Source organism: Pygoscelis adeliae, unplaced genomic scaffold (genome assembly GCF_000699105.1).
Source record: "Pygoscelis adeliae isolate BGI_AS28 unplaced genomic scaffold, ASM69910v1 Scaffold21, whole genome shotgun sequence".
In the NCBI taxonomy this organism is placed as follows: domain Eukaryota; kingdom Metazoa; phylum Chordata; class Aves; order Sphenisciformes; family Spheniscidae; genus Pygoscelis; species Pygoscelis adeliae.
Genome location: NW_008824243.1, coordinates 5014340 through 5036744, shown reverse-complemented (window position 1 = coordinate 5036744; position 22405 = coordinate 5014340). Strand labels below are relative to the sequence as shown.

General features: G+C 37.9%; 1 protein-coding gene across 1 annotated transcript; it reads right to left on the bottom strand.

Annotated features, from left to right (window-relative positions):
• Nucleotides 1-5813: 5813 nt before the first annotated feature.
• On the bottom strand, nucleotides 5814-20772 carry USP46 (ubiquitin specific peptidase 46). Its single transcript, XM_009335149.1, has 8 exons — nucleotides 20684-20772; nucleotides 19670-19883; nucleotides 17177-17406; nucleotides 13628-13704; nucleotides 8480-8563; nucleotides 7983-8180; nucleotides 7070-7148; nucleotides 5814-6063 (listed from the first exon to the last, which is right to left on the bottom strand). Exons 3-8 carry the CDS (start codon nucleotides 17387-17389, stop codon nucleotides 5962-5964), a joined length of 753 nt encoding a protein of 250 aa, XP_009333424.1. The 5' UTR covers nucleotides 17390-17406; nucleotides 19670-19883; nucleotides 20684-20772; the 3' UTR covers nucleotides 5814-5961.
• Nucleotides 20773-22405: the final 1633 nt, after the last annotated feature.

Here is a 22405-nt window from a genome sequence, read left to right as displayed (position 1 = left end):
GATAAGTTATGGAGCTTGTGTTAGGTCTTCTTTAACAAAAGCCACTGAAGCTGGAAAATCGTCTCCAGGAAAAGCACTTGAACCTGTAACATGGTTGCCCTGATGTTGCTCTTGCTGTTAGAATGAGAGTTGAGAGACGACTCGGAAACAGTTGAGCATGTGAACACAATCTGTCTTGGAACATCTGCAAATATGAACAGCATTGCAAATACAAAGCTGATATTTAAGCTCAGCCTCTTTAAGGAATGTATACCTATTAATGAGGTTTGGGGAGCGAGGAGAGAGGGGTTGCAAATATTCATTAATTATCTACTGTGGCAAGTAAGATGTTTTGGTGAACTGCAAGGTGTCTTCGCAAAGGATTTCCTCCTGCCACTTTGGAACCCCTAGGAGAAGGGTTAGGATTATCTAGAGGATGGAGCACCAACTTCAGCTGGGTACAGGCTGAGGGTTAGGAAGCTGCATGCCAGTCCAGCTCCTCCTACAGACCTACTGTGCTATCACAGAAAAGTCACTTGTGCTTTAATATTCTTACATCTGGTGAAGTTGCCACCTGCAACAGCCTTCATCAGAAGCATTAGGCTGTTAAATTGACCACTGTGAATGGCGCACACAAGTTAGTTTATTTTCCATTGTGCAATAGTCCCAGTCTTGATAACCAAAATGAAGCAGAATTATTAAAGAATTATAGCAACTCTGAGACCATGAATACAGGGAGTTACATGCAGTTTCATATTAAATCATTCGGTGAAAGACAGCAAGCAAACTTCCTAGGGGGTAAAGAGTCATTAGTGTGTAAAAAGGTATGGGCTTAGCCCAGATGGTCCCATCAGGTGGGCACATACCTCCTGATAGGTGTTACTTGACCTTGTATGCAAAAGGAGTGTGTTAATCTGAATAAGTCTTGTGGACAGGTTCAGGCAATCTCTTTGAAGTAATGCATGTTAACTGGAAAGAAATTAAAAGGGTGTCTATGGAGGCTTCCCAAGGGCTATTTAAATATTAAGCACCATGTTAAATTGAGAAGAAACACCTCAGCAACAGAACTGATGCAACAGGAAAAAGCCCTGGTCTTTTCAGAGAAAAGATGTCTCTCTTTTTAGACATCAGAGAATGCGATGTCTAAAAAACTAAGAATAACCCTTGCATTAACACCACAGAAAGTCAGTGACTTTCTGATATGGATACCACAGATGCTGGCCTCTGAGAAACATCCAGTGTCTTTGATAGATGGCGTGGGTTTATTACACCAGCACTTATCTTACTTCATTATCTCTTCCCTTTATATGAGCCCAAGTGGAGAGAAGGAAGATGCAAAAAGATTGCTCTCTTTGCTAGCATTCAGACAAGGGCCAAGAATAAATGCAGGTCTTAAGATTATTCATGCTTGAGACTGTACAGAGCACAGATAAAATGGCAAAGAGAGCAATACCTGTACTATCAGCTGATTGACAGCTAACTCTGTGTTTGGTAAAAGAGAATTCTTCTGTGAGAAGTGGAGCTTTTCTAAATTATATCGTCATTGATAACCGAGCCACAGGTTAAAGTATTACAGTCAATCTGAGCTGGATTAGCAGGTAGAGTGCAAAAAAGGTTGTGAAATGTGCACCATGAGTGCAACTCGTCAGGTACATGCCGCTATGTGTAGCAGACACGTGGTAGATACTGTATCCTTGCTATGTACGAACAAATATGTACGAACAAATTTGGGCTTCCCAAATTTACAACCCAGCTAGGACTACAAGCCTAAAAATGGAAATTGGGTTGTAACTAGAGACATTGGATCACAAGCAAACAGCTGCAAAAGCAAAAAGACAAATGCAAAATGTTAAGCTGATTGGAATTTCACAAGATTGACATTGTTGCTTAAAGTGCTTGGGTTGATTACATTTTAAAAAAACAGAAAACTAATAATAATAACTACATAAATTATTATACAAATACAATAACAGAGCAACAAAGGAGAAATAAATTAAAACAAACACTGATAAAAGGTACTGGCAAAGAATAGGTACACGGCCAAAACCTCTTAAAATTTCTAGTACACATTCAGCTGTAAGATACTGCTCACGCTTGTCAGCCAGAAGCAGCAAAAAAGAGACGAAACAAGAAGGGTCTGCTGCTGAGAGGCATCAAATCACTGGCAACTGCAAGTTGTCGGCTCATGTCCCAAGTACATGATGCTATAGCAGATGGGTGAATGCAATGTAATGACTGAAGATAAAAGACAGGTTGTGGTAGCACTTTAGGACCCACCATGTAATGTGAATTTCAGTTTCAGCGTAGTTAGGTCTTTAATATTTTTATCAAATCTCATGCGAAGGAAACACCTATTGCTTTATTTTCTTTACTCCAACTGCTAAAGGAAGAAGACTTTTAAGATGTAATCTACTGCTCTGAGGTAACTGTAAATTATTAAAATAAAATTGGCAGGAGTAATTTTGGGACTTAATTCCAACAAGTTGTTCTGCTTCACTGGTATGGTTTCTCCATCACTCCCCTCTTCTGCCTCCCTCTGCTATGTCCCCAAAATAGAAATTACATAAAATCCTGACAGCCTGTTCTGTGAAACATAAAAATTGAGGTCTGAGCTCATCCTCTAAGATAACTGATTCATCAGCACTGCAGTGCTTCTTTGGGTTCAGTGGAAAAACAGCACAGGACAAAAATGTTCTTTTTTCTAAGTAAGAACATAGTAATAAGATTTATAAATGGACAACGCATCTCAGCAACAGCATGTGAAACAAGTAGAAAACTTCAGATGTCATTAGGCCTAATATACTCAGAACCCGACACCATAAAAATAGTCATTTTAGGGAAGCATGGAATACTATTAGACATTTTGTTTTCTAGCTGCTGGCTGAAAAGCTTTTATTGTCCTAGATATTTTTCCATTATTTCATAAGGGACTGGAAATCTATACATAAGCATAAGAGAAAAAGGATTATGCTTTATTTAATCAACTAAAATACTTTACATCATATGATTGTTCCTGTGAGGATCCCAATCCTGCAAAACCCGTGCTCTAATTTGACATAGAAGAGAAGTTCTGCTGCCTGGACTGGCACTGTTCATGCAGCCATGATGGACAGCTTTTGCTGGACTGAAGTCAAGACATTCAGCACACTGTAGACTGGATATAAGTTATAGAATTGTGACTGCAATTTATTATTTTTTAATCAAAAGAAAATGCTCCTTACTTTAGCTGGTGTTAGCATAAACTGAGTATTCCACAACTTTTCAGAGCTGATGTCAGACCACTGATGTTGGACTGGTGTGGTACCAGTGCTGTGATCTTTTCATGGGCTAGCATGAATTCAAAATGTTTTTCCAACATTATGAAAAGGCTTATTCTAGTAATTTTACTCTCAATAACATACTGTAATTATCTGTATGTTTTACAACCTAGAGGTGTCTTGCAGCTGAAGAAAACCAAATGTACTTCAGCATTTAAATATTAATTCATATTATTAACATTAAAAAATAAATTTTCAGGTAAGTCAATTGAAATATGGAAAACATTTCCTAAAATTGAACTGATTTAAAAATTATTTTTATGAAAAATTACTTTTCATATAAACATGAGCCCTAAACCTTCAAATGATACCTTAAGAATACACTTTTTGTTGCTTGTTTTAAAATTGAAGAATGCCCTAAGAACGTTCAGCAGTAAACTGTGAAGTACAGACCTTTGGACCAGCACTGGTTAATGCCGATCTAGAAAGTGCCTTCATTCACAACAAGGAAACCTTACCCATTTTAAAAGGCAAGTGATTATTATATATTTATATGGAAATTCCGAATGCTTATAAATAAATCCATTAAAGAGGGATTTGCAGGTTTAGCTTTTCAGTGGAAAAGCTCCTGGGCCTCAGTGAGAGTTGAAGTCTCCTGTAAGATGTCTGTCTTCTGTGTTAGAGACAGAACATTTCATTCTAACATCAATAAAAGAACTAGAGCTGCATCCCAATTATGCTTGTCTTGAGCCCGCACACCAGCCTTCACTCATGTGAGTGATCTCTGTAGACCACCACTATTATTCACCTAAGTAAGTACTCTAAGGTTACAGTCTACATCTGTTTTCCTGTATCGGTATAACAACATGATAAATCACAAATAATGTTAGATGAAAAGTCCACTTCTGTTTCTCATTCAGTGTAAAGTGCTACATTTCCTTAGTTTACAAAATGGCCGTTGATAAATCCAACTGAACTTCAATTGATGTTACAGTAGAAGCTAGTACTTCATTTTCACCATTATTTAACAAAAGATATTTCACATTCACAGTAGATTACAATGAAAAAAGTTATTCTCTTTCCTACAGAAGACTAAAATATAAGATTTAGCTGCACTTCAAAAGCCATTTCTTGAAGTGGAGTGTCAGCCATAAAGTGGCAGGCAGGCTTCTTAAAGAAAAGAAGGACATTGTTTAATAAATACTTAGCGCGAGTGAATGAAATATAACAGGTAGAAATAAATTTTGTGAGATGAGAATATTTCCTTGTAAATACTAGAACCAACTGTCAGTCCCTCTGAAGACAAGAAGAGTGTTTTTGCTGTTGACTTCATTGGAATAGGAATTTGGCTACTGAAGTTCAAGAATTGTATAATGGAGTGAAAGTGTCAAACCAAGCAAGGTAGTTACCCAGCGTTACCACTGCCTCAACCTGCAGTCGATCCCTTCTCATACCCTATTGAGACTTTCTTCTACATTCATTCTTTGCCAAGTTCCAGTATGTGAGTTCACCAATTTTATTAGCCAGTGCATGACTAGTGCCAGCCAAATTCACCCAGTAAAATCACAAACTAAGCCTTTTGCACTAAGCCTTTTGATGTTTTAAAATCAGACACTCCAGAGCCCTATCTGTTTCTGTGGTGACCCAAATGGTGTCAAACACGGCCAAAATGTTAGAGATGATATATACATGACAGTGTGTGCAAACTAATGGTTGTTATGTATTATATTGCTAAGAAATGGACTCTGTCTTGAGAAATGAAAATGGGACCTACAGATATTCAGAAAATGGCAGGATCAAGCTGTGTCTTATGTATTGTACAAACAACACTTATTTAAATGGACTGTGTAATTTCAGTCCTGATGGATATGTTATACGTGAGCAGCGTTGCAATCTCTGCAAACTCAATTAAACAAACAACCTATGATATCGTTTTAACAGAAAGATAAGCTCAATCTCTATAGATGTAATTTATCTCTGTCTCCGATGTGTCATCTCGCTCCCTTTATTCCAGTACTCTGTAAGTTCTGAAATCTCACCTCATCTGTACAGTCTCATGATAAAGTGACTGGACATACAGAATTACTTAGTTCCACTGTAATTTAAATCTCTTTATGTGAATTTTAGGCCTAAGGTTATGCGCTGAAAGTTTTTAACAACCCAAGCTTAAATGATTTTGGAAGAGTATCTTTTTTGCAGCAGAGTAACATGTAAAAAAATTCCCTATACAACCACAACTCCAATCATCATGAAACAGATTTTTTTCCTTACACTTAAAATGGGTAAGTATATATCAGGATGTATTTAAAGGAATGCTTTGTAACTCAACACACCCCAAAGCCATTTAGAAAGTTTTAAACAATTTTGCTCTAAATGTAATGAACACTTCCATATAAAATACTACTCTAGCTGGATTGGGTTTAACAGTTGACCTCCAAATCTTATTATCTGTAAATGTTAGTCCATACAAATTCCACTAAAATCTGACTGCAATTAACTCTTCAATCAGACTTAAAAACTACAAACAACCCCCCCTCCCCAAAACAAAGTTCCACATGTCAAAAATGGATGGTTATAGTCAATATCACATAGACCATTTAATAGGAGACAGAGTGTATCGTTGTTCAACCATACAAGATGCGGTCTCTCTAAAAGTCAGTTAAGGGGAGCCATCACCTTCTTTTGCGTGGAGCATCGTTGTGCACAATTGTCACAGTTTGCCAAGTCATTCTCTTGACTGATAGAATAAAATATAGCCAGACTCTGAATTTTTTGATATATCAGAGGTCAGACCATAGAATTCTTCAATAGCTTGAGCATCTATTTTCTGCAAAGTAAATAAAAAAAATTAATGTGCTGTTAGGTAAAAGAAATACCAAACATGGATTAAATGACTGTATAAACACAAAAGACAAATTCAGTTATTTGTTTCGGGGTAGCAATTAGAAAATTCTGTCTGTAATTTAAGCAGTGAAAGGGTAATGTTCAGGGGCTACGCCCTACTGGTCTCGCTCATGGAAGTCAATAGGAATGTTTGTCTCAGCGAACCTAACTGAATTAGGCTTTTTCCAACAACAGACTCACTCCTTGGAATGCAGTAGTGAACACTGTTAAAACACATAATTGTGACCATGTGACCCCATCTTTCTGAAATTTCCAGAAACCCTCTTCAAGACATGCCCCATCCAATGTCCCAGTGCTTACTTTCCTCCATTAGGTTTACTCCTGGGAAATCAGACTCGAGACCTCAGTTTTGCCAAGGTGCCACAATGACATAAAGGGTTTGCTTAGGAATGAATTGCAGAATGCTTAGACAGAATCTGTAATAGCTGTGGACCAGATCCTGCTCTAATTTATATTCAGACAAACCCAGATCAACTACAGAATCCAGGCTTTCTTGTAACTTCCCAATTGTTCAAAAATTAAAATTCCACAGCAATGCTAGCTTTACCCAGTCCAATTTTGCCAAGTGATATTGCCAAGGATTGCAACATAGTTCCTGGGTATTTCAGGTTTTAATGAATTAAATTTATTTTATTAGATATAGAAAACATTCCAAATTAAACCCTTGAAGTCTGATATTAAAAACCTTTGATGTTGCTCTGAAATAAAACAACCCCCTCTGACATTGACAGAGTAAGAACTACAGGATTAATAATTTTGTTTGCAGTCTTACTTCCTAACAGATTTGAGATAAATGTCACATTACAACCAAACTGTGGCTTTGCAGACTAGTAATCTATACCCAGATCTGATCAGAATTTTAACCCCAAATAGAGAAGAGAAGAGAACATAAACAAAAAAGTTGTGCTCATGACCTTCAGCATACTGACCTCTACAATGTCATCATCAAACAAGAGCCAAAATCCATGACTTTTCACAATAGTAATATAATGCCCCCGATTCGGTCCACTAGAAAGCAAAACAAAAACACAAACCCCAAAATATTAGAAGATGCTATTGAGTCCATTTTGATAAGTCACATTGCTATACGCAAGCAGACGGGATTATAACAAAATGTTATGAAGAACACGGTAAACCCACCCCTGGTGATACAGTAGACATTTACTCCTTTCACCTTTTTACTGACCTGTTGCAAAGACTTCATCAACTGAAAGCTAAATGTGTTGTTTTCATCTGTGCCATGACCATTTGCAAATTAACCTATAGATTACTTAACTATTTGCTCGTGGCAGGCACCAACTATTGCAAATATTTTAAAAACATTATGAACAAAATTTAAGGGAGAAAATTGTTTGATATCAACAGTGAATATTTAGCTATATACAGTCTTTGAGAAGAGGGAGAACAATCGTATTCCTAGAGCCCCAAGGATTTTTCTGTTTGTTTCGTATTTGACAATACCCCATATGTGAGAAGCTTTATTAAAGCTATAATTTTCATTGCTTTGACAGGAGACCAAGGTGATAATGTTGTCAGGCCTACATGCTAGCAGCGTCTGGCCCTCACAGAGTCCTGGCTGCCAAGCTCTCTAAGTGGGCTGATGAAGGAGGAGACAGCTCCATTAATTTAAGCCAATCTTGTGACTTTTGGAGGCCTGATTTTTTAAACAAGTACAGATTTACTATGAGGGAAGGTGGCTAAGAGGTTCAGGCCAAGACACAGGCAAGTTGGTGCGGCAGCAGGGTTTATGTCCTCCCTCCCACTCTCCCCACATCGTCAGGCATGCCTCCGCCTTTGGCAAATGTCTGGCAGTAGCTTGAGATATACATGAAGGTATCTTACCTTCCACAGTGAACAACAACAGCTACCAAGTCGTACATCCGATCTAAGTTGACAGCATCACCAGATGTGTTGAAGAGACGTAACTCCAGAGGAAATACTACACGATAAGACAGCTTAGTATACCTGTGCAATTGCTCCATATACTTGAATCTCTTGAGGTGTAAGGCAAGAATCATTGGCAGTTTTTTTACTCTCATCCTGTGAAACCGTTAGAATGCATATGATAAAGACCTGACCAGTTCAAAGCCATTCTGTCTTTCCTTAATGAGTAAACGTTTGCATTATAAAAGCACTTTGTAAGTAACAGTAGTCAACCAGCAGTAGCTTCTAGACTAAGACACATGTAATAGCTTTGAATCTGTCTGTAGGTTCTCTGGCCCACACAGAGAATGCAGCTGGGGTGTAAGGTTTCTAGGTATCTAAACACAATAAATATCAAGGAAGACATTTGTTAAAGCCCAGGAGGGACATGGTGAAATAGCCTGCTCTTCACTTACCTTTTCTGTGCCTCTTGTTTACTGCAGCAAGTTTCACAATAGTATTTCTGTTCACTACATAATGTCTCTGTGTTACTGAAGTCTCTGTAAAGAAATACAATTATTAGTTCTTAAAGGTTCTTAACAGTTTTGCCCCACTTGGGCTGATAAACTGGAACCCTAAAAAAACACACAGGATAAAAACCTCTCTCCACTGAGTGCAGTTTTCTAGAACATCTAAAGCAACTGCACTGGGGTTTGCAAAGAGACTTAAGGTATATGGCTGCTATGACAGCCCTGTATTAGAAGTTGAGGCCCTCCATATGATACAGGTGGAGGGTCAGGTATCTCAACATGGGACTTACATCCTGGTCTCTTACATGTCAAGGGGCTGCCTAGACTTGGGTGTAGTCTCTCAATCCATCCATTCCCTTTTTAAATTATTTGCAGAATGGAACAGCTTCAAGTACCCTTCTGTCATCCCCAAATATTTATTTGATTATACCTTCTTGTTGTCTCAAAAGGAAAGTGTCACCTAGTATAGAAGATTTTGTAAATCCTGATCAAGTAAATACACTTGGAAATGTTTCTGGATTAAGCTTTTGAAGTGAGAGAGGCAGAGGAAGGCTGGTTTGATAGTGTCTCTCAGTTGACAGAAAAGATTTGCCGGAAGTCACGGTGCTGATATGCTTTGGAGCAGAATTTTAGGTACCTAAAAAAAAACTTAACTGTAAAAAAAATGACAGTACTTTTTTGTCACCTCTAGTGTTACATTGCAGCAGAGCAGGTGTTTTGAGAACTGTAAATGCAGACATAAGCACCTATCTTCCACTTTAAGCACACAGGTTTTCTTGTGACTTTGGGCCTTAAATAGGTGTATCTGAAGTACAGAACTGTTCTGTTGATTGCACCCACATTGTACCTAATAGACTTCTGAGCTCCAGACAAATTCAGACCCATTCAGACCCAATAAACTCCATTCTACCATTGCAGTTCACACGCATGGAGGCTGAAGCTGCACTGTCTGTAAGTTCAGCCTGCTCTCACAGCAGGCAGCACCGGAATCATCTTACAAAGGCAAAGGGAGTATTCTGGATGGTTTTTTCTTCCTGGCATCATCACCACAGGGGTAGATGGGACAGCTGAAGACTATATAGATTGCCAGGGTATAGGTATTAGAAGTTATTTACATAACTTAATAAAAAGGGAGGATTTTCCATTTTCAAGTTTTAAGTTCTTTAAGGTTGACAGAGCATGACAGAGAGGCACTTCATATGACTGAATAAAATTTATACTAACTAAGAATGCTTTTACTAGGTTTTTTATTTATATGGTCTTAAACAGTTTGATCAGAAAGTGCTGAAATTTAGGACAAAATACATCTTTTGAAAGATAAGTTGCAACAAAACTTTGATCATAAGTATAATTTTTTATCTAAAAGAAAAATAAAACATGATCACTTGAAGGGATTTGCTTCAGTGGTAAACATTGATCTCAAATATCTGATTTCATATTTGAATTTAAAGACAAAATTAATTGAATTCAGCCAATTCCTCTGAAAAACATAGTAACCTTTCAGGGAATCATAAGTGAAGAGATGAAACTTTAGAAAAGATTAGAGGCGGGTTGTATGTGCGGGGAATATAATGCTGCAAGATTCAGTAGAATGTGATTGTGTAAGTAAGTAAGTTTTAGATCTTCTGTTAAGGAAAGAGTCTGATGTTTATTTTCAAAGCCAAAAGTCTCAATTTAAAAAAACAAACAAACAAACTTGTGGAATTTGTTAGTTTCCTTCCCACCTCAAAGTGAAACAATGGAAAAAATATTTTTCTAACATAAAAAACCATGTACATATGCTAGAATTTGATAGATACCAGTTTGTTCTATGCCAAGCCTCCCATGAAAATAGATAGATTCTAATAGATGTTGAACAGTTAGAAACAACAGATCATTGACTGGAGCTCACACAAAGTCTGCATGTACAAGAACTATAGGCTTGAGGAACTTTTCTCTATACCTGCAGAGCTAGTTTCAAGACATTTCTAACTCTTTCCTATTCCATTAACAGGCCAATCTGTATTCTGTTTATATGGTGTTTTAACAGGAGAAAGGAATTTTTAAATACACCCGCTCAAGATATACTAATTTATCGTTGACCTCATGTGCTTCCACAGTCCGTCTCTCTACAGCCTCTATGCTACAGTGTGAAAGATGCTTTCTATTGTTTATATTCATAAATAATACAAGTTTTCTGTTTTAAGAGATGAGAGAATTCTTAGTGGAATAAAAAAGCACAGGCGGACTAGTTAAAAGTCAGGATCAAATGGACTGGTAAACTTTGCAGCTCCTAGTGGAAATAAAAATAATGGATATGTACTATATTTGTATGTACTATATTTGTTATTAGACTTCTATGGCTTCAGGCCTGATTGCCTACCCTGTGGTGTATATGTATATGTATAACGCCAGAGGCTTATATACTTTGGACGTCTTATGTACACAAGGACCTTATCAATCTGAAAAGCTACAGAAATAACTAAAAAGAACATTCATCTGTAGTGGCAAAGAAATTCATTCTACTTAAATGTTATCTTGCACAGTTTTTCTTTAATTTACCTTTTCAATGCAGTAGCACTTAAAGCTGTAAAGACACAGCAAAGCAGTTGTTAAAAAAAAGGAAACAGCAACGTTTCCAAAAAGAGTAATAACAACTTGGCCATTCCTATAACAGAAACCACAAAAGCACTTTCATTTTGTTTAATAATGCATAATACCATAGAGCAATGAGAGGTAATCCATATTCTAACTGAATATATGTTTTCTAAACAGAGGTAGACATGCTGCTAGTGTACAAGACAATCAGAATAGATGATAGGTGATGACCCTCTTCCTGTTTAATCTGTAAATAGCAGTCTGCACCTCCCACGCCAAGAAAAGAAAAACTGGGATTTTGCTTCCCTTTATTTCCAAAAGGAACAATGAGTGGACTTCAAAATGTGTGTCATGCTCTTGGAGTAAAGGCAGATACTATACTGAGTATAAACAACTTTTAGGGCATCCATTCTTCTCAGGATTGCGTAGATCTCTGCTGGAATATTGTGCCTAATTTTAGGCAACTGCACTTCAAGAAAGATAGATTTCAAGAGAGAGGTTCAGTTGGAGAGAAGGCCGAAGAGTAATGAACATGAGCAGAGATCTAGAGAAGATAGCATGTGAAGGAAAGGTTGAATGACCTTAGGCTGTTTAACTTAAAGAAAAATGATTACATTCTTCCTGTGTGTAAAAAAGACTGCTGCTAAGAGGAAGGGGAGCTACCTCTGGTTTATGTCCAGACTACACAGGGCAAGTAGAAATGGGCTTGAACTGAAACAAGGAAGATTCATGTTACACAGCAGGAAAAACTTGTTAGTAGTAAGAACAGGAAGGACTGGGATAGGCAGTTGAGCTACTACTGCTAAAAGATCTTTTGGAATGGGTTGGACAACCATTCTGTCTGAGATGGAGATAGGGACTAACCTCTTGGGGTCCCTTTCAACTCCGCCATTCACCTGTTGGTTGCAATAGTGCAGATGCAGTTCTTCCACATGGTAAGCTGCAGCCACTGGCTGTTCAGTGGTAGAAACGCTATCGGTACTTTTACTGAAGTACTCTGTGCCTTTGCATAAAATGGGCTTTCCAAACAAAACATTTCCAGGAAGCTTAACAACTAAGAAATTAAATAAAAAATTGGAGAAAGCTGAAGGACAGATGGTAAATTATGTACAGCAGCAATTTCTAACAAGTTCACCAGAATAAGCTGTAAGAAAAAGTCAGTGCTCAGTCTCCACTAACTGTATATCATAGAACCAAGTAACAATTCAGGTTAGAAAGGACCTCAGAAGATGCACACTTCAGCCTCCCTGCATGTCAGTGTGATTTCAAACTGACTTTGAACGCTATAGGGAAAGGTAACTAATGCTGACAAAAACAAGTTCGAAGTAGTGGCTACAATGAAGAACAAACTTAGAAGTGTGAGAACAAAAGCCTGTAGTACCAATACTGATTCAATTATCGGTGACCATGAACAGACAAAGAGGCAATGGGAAAAAAAAGAAAACAATGCACTGCTTTCCAAAGCCGCTCTTCACTTTGCTCACCTTTTAAAATGAGGATAGTTACTGCAGTGTGGACTACTTGAGGGCTAAGGACTGCTACAGTATCTTACAGGAGATCGAACAGAAGTTGAGAAGAAAGTTGAGAAACTTACTGGATCTAGCACTTTAAAATGTAACGGAAGTTATTTAGTACAGTTGTGGTATCCACAGAGAAATCACTGCTTTCTGACTCAGGAAATGGTTAGTACCTCATATGCTTTCTTTTTCTGTAACTCTCAGCTTGGGGTGAGATGCCAGGGAACCCTTCCTAGGTGTTCCAGAATAACTGTTAAATGCAATTTCAAACTTGGTAGTGATTTTGGAGCTTGAAAGAGTAATCTGTCCAATTGATAATCATTACCTTAGAGCAGCAACATATTCTCTTAAGTCTAGGTATCAGTTTGTTGTATCAATGCCAAAACTCCGGATATTATAAATCTCTCAGAATAATCACCCATGCAAGTCTGAAAATTATTTTTATCTCTGAAGTATTTGTTTAATAGTTAAGAGTATACTAGGAGCAGAACTGAAACTTAGAATAAAAGACTTCTCCCCTTAATTTTAGGATGAGACACAGAAAAACTTATATGGCAGAAAAGTAGACTTTTGAAATCTTTTGCCCTCTAGGGACTCTAGCACTCATTCTGCAAAGCACACACTTAACTTTTAATATGCACATAAGTCCTAATCAACAAAGCACTTGAGTAGAAGCTTAAAGATAAGCACACTTAAATCCCTTTGAAGTCAATTATTATTCTGCAGCAATTCTTCCAGATGACAAGGCAATCAATTATTTTCCCCAAGAGATGATTTTTTTTCTCTTTCAAACACATAGATTGAAAGAGAAAGTGAATAAACCAAAATACATTAGTATCTATTTTGTCATTAGAGGAAACATCCAGTTTACAATCTTTTCTTCTGCTTCGGAGAAGCTCAAAACCCAGTATTATTCTATTTCTCTTTTCTGTATCTACTAGGCTTGGAAAATTGAGCAAGGTCAGACAGAACTATCTGCCAAAGAGATACATTCATTTACCTTAGACAGTGTGTAATTGATGTGTTCTGCTCCACATCAACAGAAAGGTCAAGAAAATCTTCATCTTTGCTACTAACCTGTTGCAAAAAATATACACGTAAAACAGAGACTTAGTAAAATGCCAGACATCTAAATGCTGTTTATATCTATGTGCAAATGCTAAAGATAGAGCAATTTCTGCAGAAATAAATTACACAAAAATAATTCATTTCAATGCTTTTAATTTTTTTTTTCTTGTTCAGCGTGACTATATTTATTAGTAACTCTACCGATCCAGCTTTCATATCATTTAACTTCTGTCTGTTCCCCTTATCCAAGCCCACGAACCATGGGCCAGTGACCACAGTCTACTGTTCATTAAAGAAGGACCATCATCCCCTGTATTAGCTGTGACTGGTGCGTTACATATGTTACCTTGTTATGCAACACAGCCTAGTTTCTTATTTTACTGGAATTTTATTTACACTTTGTATAATATATTACACTATATAATTACAGTTTATGCCCTACATAATTATTTCCACTATTAAGGACGCAATGAAGATATTTTCCAAATAAGCATCTGTCAAGAAACGTCATATTTAACCATGTTATGTTTTCTCTCCAGCGAGCGTTCAAAAGGCTGGCTTTATATTTGGCTGACACAGCTGCATTTCCCCATTGAATACTGGTCCTGGTCGATAATTTTGATTAAAAATTTAAAAATTAAAAGTAAAAATGGCAAAGTGATAATATTTTGCAAAATAATTTCAATTTTGCCAATGTTTTTTTAGACAGAACAAGAGGAGAAAAATTCTAATAAAGAGGTTTTATTTAAAAAAGTAACCCCAAACATTTTCAGAATGATAGATCTTGATTTTTGCTTTGAAAATGATTTTTCGCTTAGAGTGTTTAATCTTGAAGATGAAGCAATGTAAAAAAAAAAAAAAAAATCATCCAAACAGATAATTGTTGTAATACTTCAGCTGAGTGAAAAAGACTGCAGAATTACTTACTGCACATGAATTTAGCCATATTCATAACAACCAATTCTGTTTATAAAATGCTGCATGAACACTCCATATTTTGCCTCCTATGACTGCATTTCCTTAGAATAATTAAATCAGATGATAGGATAGTGAAGTTCAAATGAAGAACTTCAGTGAGGGGTTGAATCCATTGTTCTGGCGCAAGTCCCTCGTGCTCAGATTTCTGCAATTCTATGGATGTGAAAGTTAGGTACTACTTTCAGCTCATCTTTGTGTTATGTCAGGGATCCTATAAACATGGTGAATGCAGCCCATATCAGTCCTGAATCCAGAGGAACACCTTCATCAGGATGAATTTTGATATTATCAAGGATGTACAGAGGCATAACATGCACCCAATTAAAATGAACAGCAGTTCTTCAAAGAAAAATCCTCCCTGAGACATGATTCGACCCACGGGGGACAGGAAACCACAAAACTGGCAGCAATCAACTGCAGTATAAACATAAGCTAGAATTCAAAAGATAGAGCAACAAAGCTTCAGAGAACATTGTGTCTCTATGGCTGGAACTATGAGTTCTGTCAGACACACTGCATAACAAGAAAGAGGTTAAATACTTGGAAAAGTCTTTGGCAAGTATAGTGTTTCATCTGAGTACCACAAAGAAGCTAGGAATTTTGTTATTGATTTCAGCACATCAAATATTTACTGAAAGGGGAAGATGAGCTAGAATAATACAGACCAAACCTAAAGGTAGCTGGAAAGCCAGATTCAAACTGCACTTTTTGTAAGTGAGAAAAAGAACTGCTAGAATCTGAATGACTTCATGCACTACATATGAATATTTTAGCAAAGGAACATCTTTTAATCCATTTTACTGTTTCCCAAAGATTTCAAGATACAATAATACAAGAAAAACAAACTGGAGAAGTATCCTGAGTAGTATACAGTATTTCTGCATTCACAGGAAGCTACAGACAAGCCTTCCTACACCAGCAATACCTAGCACTATTTTTCCCATAAAGCTTGGGCACTTTGAATTACAAACAGGGCATTGTGCAATTTTGCTGTTATCCAAGGACACATCCTGACTTCTGTACAGTTTGTCTGAGTAAACATTGGATATTAATTTAGAATTAGGCTACAACCGTTTAAAGGAGTTTGTCAGTTAAAAAATAATTCTACCCTTTCACTTATTTTAACTTGCTATTATTACTTGGGTTTTTGTAATTGAAATAGATTAAAGAATTAATTTTCAATATTTCTCTCATGTTTTCACTTATACAAGCTTGTTCCAAGCTTGGTCCAACCCCTTTTTTCATGTTGACTGTCACTGTATTTCTTCCCCCCCCTCTCTGACCCAAATCCCTGGAGAAGTCATATTTTCTTGGAGTACAGAGCTATTCTTTATGATTAGAAATATCAGAATATGTTCTTTTACACATCCGGTTAGACCTGGGTAGGGTTTATCTCATCTAACTTCAGCTGTCTAAAGTTAGGTATTTAACCTCAGCTTGCTGTCTGAAGGTATCTTCTCCAGGCACCTTCTCCCATCTTAATGCAGATAAACTAAAGTTGCATTTGCTTTAGAGGAAGTCCTTGGTAGCAGTACTGGTCTGAGTTAAAAACACATTATTCTTATGCCAGATCAGTTTGCTGGCCCAGTTCACAGCATTGCTGCACCAACAATTGCAACAGCTCAGTAACACAATGGAGCCAGGACAAGCTGTATGAAGCAGAATACCTGAAACTGCTAAAAACTTTCTGTTTCATGAAACAGCCTAGAGACAGATGGAGAGAGCTTCCTGCAGGAGCTCCGTTGCAATCTCCATCATCTACAGAAGGAGCTGAGAAAACTAGCTCATCCTTGACACCTACCTTTTACAAAGCAAAGGTTAGGTGAGGTTGATTCCAAACTTTTTGGAAAGTCAGTGTCACTGTTCTCCCCAAAACAGATTTTATTCCTGTCTGTGTTACTCTTTCATATAGCAACCTCACAGAGAGAAACTTTTTTTTTATTATTATTTCTTTTCCCTTTAAGTAGGAGCATGTGATTGAAAACCACAGAAATCAGTAGGAGACTTACAATCAGGTTGCCTAACTAAAACTAATTTTTACTCATACTTCAAACACAACAGACTTCAAACTGACAGCATCGTCTAGAAAATATTAGGGAGATAAAAGAAAACATATGGTTTGTTAATAACAAACCCTCTTGTATGCCGCCACGTTCTTAGGAGTGAATTAACACAAATTCGTCTTAACATTTTACTTATTCATGGAATAATGATATGAATATCTTCTCCCAAAGTTACAGTAATAAGGAAGGGTATTGATTAACTAGCAAGGATTTTAACTGTAGAGATATGTATTAGGACAGCAAGACTTGGCATAGATTAGCCAAGTAATGCTTAGAAAAATAAATTTTTAGAAAAGAATATACTCACTTCAAGAAGTAAAGTCTACAGGAATATCCACAATTCTCAGATGTCTGAAAAGATTCATATATTTATAGATATAAAATGTATCTATCTATTAATGGGCAACAACAACAACAAAAAAATCTATCCCAATGCTTACGGTTTCACAGTTCAAACATCTAGTTTCGTTAGTCAGTGTTCCCTGAAAAATCTCATGCACCCAGGTGAGTTCTTGTTTATTGTTCTCTTCAGCTTCATTCATGTTGCCATTTTTCAGTTTCCCATTTTGCTTTTCCTGTTTCTTCTCCTCCTGCAAAATGTCTGCGATGGTGTTGAGCAGGTAATTTAAAAACTCATGTGCATCCTGCTGCATGTAGTTGTCAAAGAGATCTGTGAAGAAGAGAGTCGAGATTTCTAAAGCTGAGTATATCCTTTCTTTCAAGAAAACAAACTACATTCATTATTTCTTTCCAAATACATGTGCTGGCCCTTGCTCAGCAAAATATTTGGAATCATGCCAAAGAAGAGCAGTTTTGCAGTCACACTGGATTCAGCGAAGCTACTTTGGGGGAAGGCTTCATCTCACCTAACTTTAGCTGTCTGAAAGGTTACGCTCTTCTTTGGAGCTGGTTGTGTAGGTTCCCACTACAGTCAATGAAGAAAGCAAGAGGGTGACTCATCCTAAATTAATTCCTTAGACTAGATGCCTAACTTCAGGCAGAACTGACTCCTACCCATATATTCCAAGTCCCTCAGACACTTAGGAGCATCACAGAATTTGGACAGTAAGACACACAGCTGGGGAAACTGAAGACATTGGATGCTGACACATACTAGTGGACTGTGTCTGGCTGGGATGGAGTTACCTTTCCTCATAGCAGCCCATACAGTGCTGTGCTTTGTACGTGTGACTAGAATGGTGTTGATAATGCGCCAATGTTTTGGCTATTGCTGAGCAGTGCTCACACAGCATCAAGGCTGTCTCTCCAACACCACACACTCCCCTGCCAAAGGCTGGTAGGCTGGGGTTTGGCAAGAGGTTGGGAGGGGACATAGCTGGGACAGCTGACCCAAACTGACCAAAGGGATATTCCATGCCGTGTGACTTCATGTTCAGCAACAAAAGCTAAGAGAAAGGAGGAGGGGGAGGCATTCATTATTAAGAAGTTTGTCTTCCGAAGCAACTCCTACACATGCCAAGGCCCTGCTTCCCAGGGAGTGGCTGGAAATCACCTGCTGATGGGAGGCAGAGAATAAATCTCCTTGGGTTTTGCTTTGCTTCCACATGCGGTCTTTCCTTTTTTTTTTTTATTAAACTGCCTTCATCTCAATGCATGAGTTTTTTTCATCTTATTTTCTCCCCCTGTCCTTCTGAGGAGGGGAGTGAGACACAGGCTTGGTGGGCACCTGGAAGCCAGCCAAGGTTAACCCACCACTAATAGTAATAATAACACCATCTAACAAAGCTCATTTTTCACACACAAATCTGATGAGCAGAGACTTTTCCTCTTCAATAAGAAATCCTTACAGGAGGAGAGGAGAATATCTCAGCAGTGATTTGGTACAGACTTCTCCAGTGAAGGTTTAATTTGCCTACCATGTTGAAGAAAAAAGAATCTGTGTTCCCAAGAAATGTGTATTTTTATCCCCCTGCTCCTGAAAAAACTCATGTGGATTTCCTCAGAAAATACTGCACAGATCCTTCAGCTTTGCAGTGTCTAGCCTGGACACATAGGCAGGTTAATACACACTGAGTCTGGCCCTAATTTAAAAAAGCTGAAAACATAAGATCCAGTCCCTAAAAGTGGTCCCCAACAGTGTGGGGGCATTTATCACTAGGTGACTCAGCGCTAACTTTGTCACACTTTCAAATGCCTGCTCTGGAATGAACAGTCCATCCATTTATATGCTGTCACCAGCAAGCAACTTCTTCCAGGTGTTTGACTCGTACTTTGTCTCTTCATTCAAAGCTCCCCTGTTTCTAAGCATACCACCCGCATTGATATGAATCCAGGCCAAAATGGAGCTGTGTGGCAGGCGTCCTTATTTCAAGATGTTCCTCATATCCCTTTGACAGAACTACTACAAGATTAAGCATATGCCGTTGCCAACCTAATGCTCAAAAAGGGCCTGATGCTTCACAAAGTAAGACTGTGCTCACCACTTCTAAGAACAAGAGCAGCAGTTGACATGTAGTCCACTGAACACCCCCCCACACATACAGTTACCTATCTTCCAGGGTATTTTGGACTTGTGGTGCCTGTAGCACTCCTAGGTCACACAGTTTCTATACTGCCAGCTGCCCTCAACGTTTCTCTCTGCCATACTCCACAAAAAAATAATTAAAAAATTACAGCAGTGTCATGCTATTCCCAGTCCTAGCTCACTGTACAGTGCAGTCTGTCCCACCATGCTGTGAAAACTTCATTAATTCATGCACCTCTGGGAACTTGCGAAACCTGGTATGGCTATTTCAAACATAATATCATGTACACAGATACTAAAATATTAATATCTAAACCCCAGAAAGTACTAAAAGGAATTTACAAATCTAACCTGAACATCTGATTAATATGACCACATTGCCCAATATTTATTTATATTTTCCTGATCAATGTATGGATGTCTAAGAGGATTCCAGTTTTACACTTACCGTTCTCTTTTCGTAACCTTGATATGAACTTCTTTGGTGGAATAACTCCAACTTTCTTCTTCTGAGTAGCAATACTGTGGAAAAGATCTGCCAGGCAAGTCAAGAGATTTTCTTTCTTTTTCTGTTGGGCCTTGTATGATAATACATTTTCCCGAAACGGCCGGCAAAAATACAATGCCTGCAGCACGGAGTTACAGTAGCAGGTGTTCCCAAACTGCCATGTAAAATTAAAAACAATCTTAATCCCTGTGCATTACAATAAAACTAGTTGTTTCATTCAACTTCTGGCTTCTGTGCCCCTGTCACATACCAGCCATTTTGCCATGCAGCTGCTGTAGGAATATATTTCCACACCCACCCCTGACACGTCACAGAAAAAAACCTATGGTGTTCTAAATTAACTGGGATACAAAGTAAAAGTTTCCACTTGCAAGAGACATTTATTGTAGCGGATCTCGTTAAGCTTGTTTCCATATATTAATATACTCTTGCTGGGTTCTATCTTCCTGCTCAGTAGCAGAATAACTAATGTTTTCAATGGAAAGAATACTGTATCTGTTTTATTTATATGGGAATAAACAAGCGATTAAACACCCTTCTCACTCATTCTCTCCTTAGTCAGATAAAAAAGCTCCTCCTAAGAGAGTTCCCAATGCAGACTGCTGTACCTAGGCTTGTACATACTTCCATCACTTCCTCCCTCACATTTCATAGCTAAAATAGAGTTTTAACTTTATTGAAGTGTAAGTTCTAATCCCTGGAAACATTCATAGAACAGTAAACTGTTTTCTCTGAGGGTGTATGAAGCTATCTTCAAACATCTGATACAGTTTTGCAACCCACTTTGCCTAAAATTGGAACGTGAGCAGCACTTTTTCAAAAAAAGGCAATCCTACCTTAGAACAGGATTGGGGGAGGGCAAAAAAAAGAAAAAAAAAAAAGAAGATACCAAAGTTCAAGTAACACCAAAGCCATAGTTCTGTATATGGTTTGCCTACTGAAAATGGTACTTACATTGACCAATCCAAAGTAGTGTTCATTGATTGGAAACTGCTCTGGGCCAATGTCTTTTTCCAGAGCAGAGGCATTGGTGCCCTATAAAAAAAGAGGGAAGACATTATTTAGAATATTAAGATTCTAAAATAAAGTTATGGACAGCATCAAGACAGAAACTCATTTTTTCCTTTCAGCTACAATTAGCCAAGCTAACTCTGTCTTACTAATGGGCAAGCACGACAGTCGCATGAGCCAATAAAAATATCTGCAGTTCTAGGTAGTGGAGCTGGCCTGATGTGGACACTCTAGTAATGACTGATTAGAAGTGAACAGATCACAACAGTGGTTCTCCCCACACCCACCTCCCCCTTATTTTTACTGTGTACGTGAACAGCTGGATCCCATTACCCTCTTGCCTCATAAAGATACTTGTTCATCTTAAGCAAAACCCTTAAAGTTACCTTGGATAAACCAGTTCCTAAATGTAAGGCAGGTTTTCTAAACATTACTGAAATTCCTCTGAATCCCTTCTAATTCATCAGCAGCCTTTAACAATACTCGAGCTTCAGACTGGCACCCAGTTCTAGTAACAACCTCACAAACATTAAAAGCAAGTGTAATATATCTGCCATTTTGTCCTATCTAACATTAAAGAGTGCATAGGCCCAAGCACTGTTACATCTCTTAGTCAATGCCTCGGTGTGGCAAGTTATGCCCAGCTGTATCTTCACTCCAACAGCAAAGTTGGTTTCACAACTACTGGTCTGTGAAGTACAACCACTGATTTTGTATGTTACCTGTAGTTTTGCCATATTAAAATACCCATTTTTAAACAAGCTTAGATTACCAAGCAAGCAAGCAAGCTAGATTGCTGCCAAAGCAAATGTCATCACTCCTATCCACTCTGTAAGTCCCTGTAGGAGCTCACAAAAATTGCTGTATTTGGACAAGTATTCCCTACATACATTTATTCGAGACCTATCAGTTAGCCAATTTTTAATCTGCATGATAATTGCTTCACTGACATCATACATCTATTTCCTTACTGAGCGTGCTCTGCACTGTGAAGCATGAATATATCATGCTTTAGAATTTCTATCATACAAGAACAGCACAGTTGGTTGACTTTCATAAAACCATGTAAAATGCCAACACATAAACCATCTGAAAATTTCAGAAATTTCCTGTGTTCCTGAGGTTTGTTCAATATATCATTTGCTCATAGACTTCATCAGCTAAAATTTTCAAGGTTACTGGTAATCAAATGCAGTAATTCTGGTGTCCCTTCCCCATCTTCTTCCCAAAGCCTGATTTGTGTTTCCTTACTGCACCTACCATCACCACTGCTTGCTATATTATATTATTGTTTCATGTCAACTCATCAAAAGAAGATGGTTTTAGTGAACCGAATCAGTGGTGTGAAACTCAGCACAGGTGCTCTTTGAGAATTTGCGAGCCTGGAAAGTAAAACAGCTCCTTTGTCTTGGCAGCTTCCAGAAAAGTTCCAGAGATTTTGTATTTCACATCCCCTTATCAGATCTCCTTCCAGTCTCTCCCTTTCTCTCACATACGCATAACTTATTGCTCAGACCAAGTGTATGTGATTTCCCAGACATTCCCTTCGAGACCAAAGCACTTTACCTGCACAAGGCTCCATGCAAAGCTTAAGTGATACGTTATATGTCCTCACCGGGCTCTGCTAAGCCTCAGTGAGAAACCTGGAAAAAGGAATGATCTATA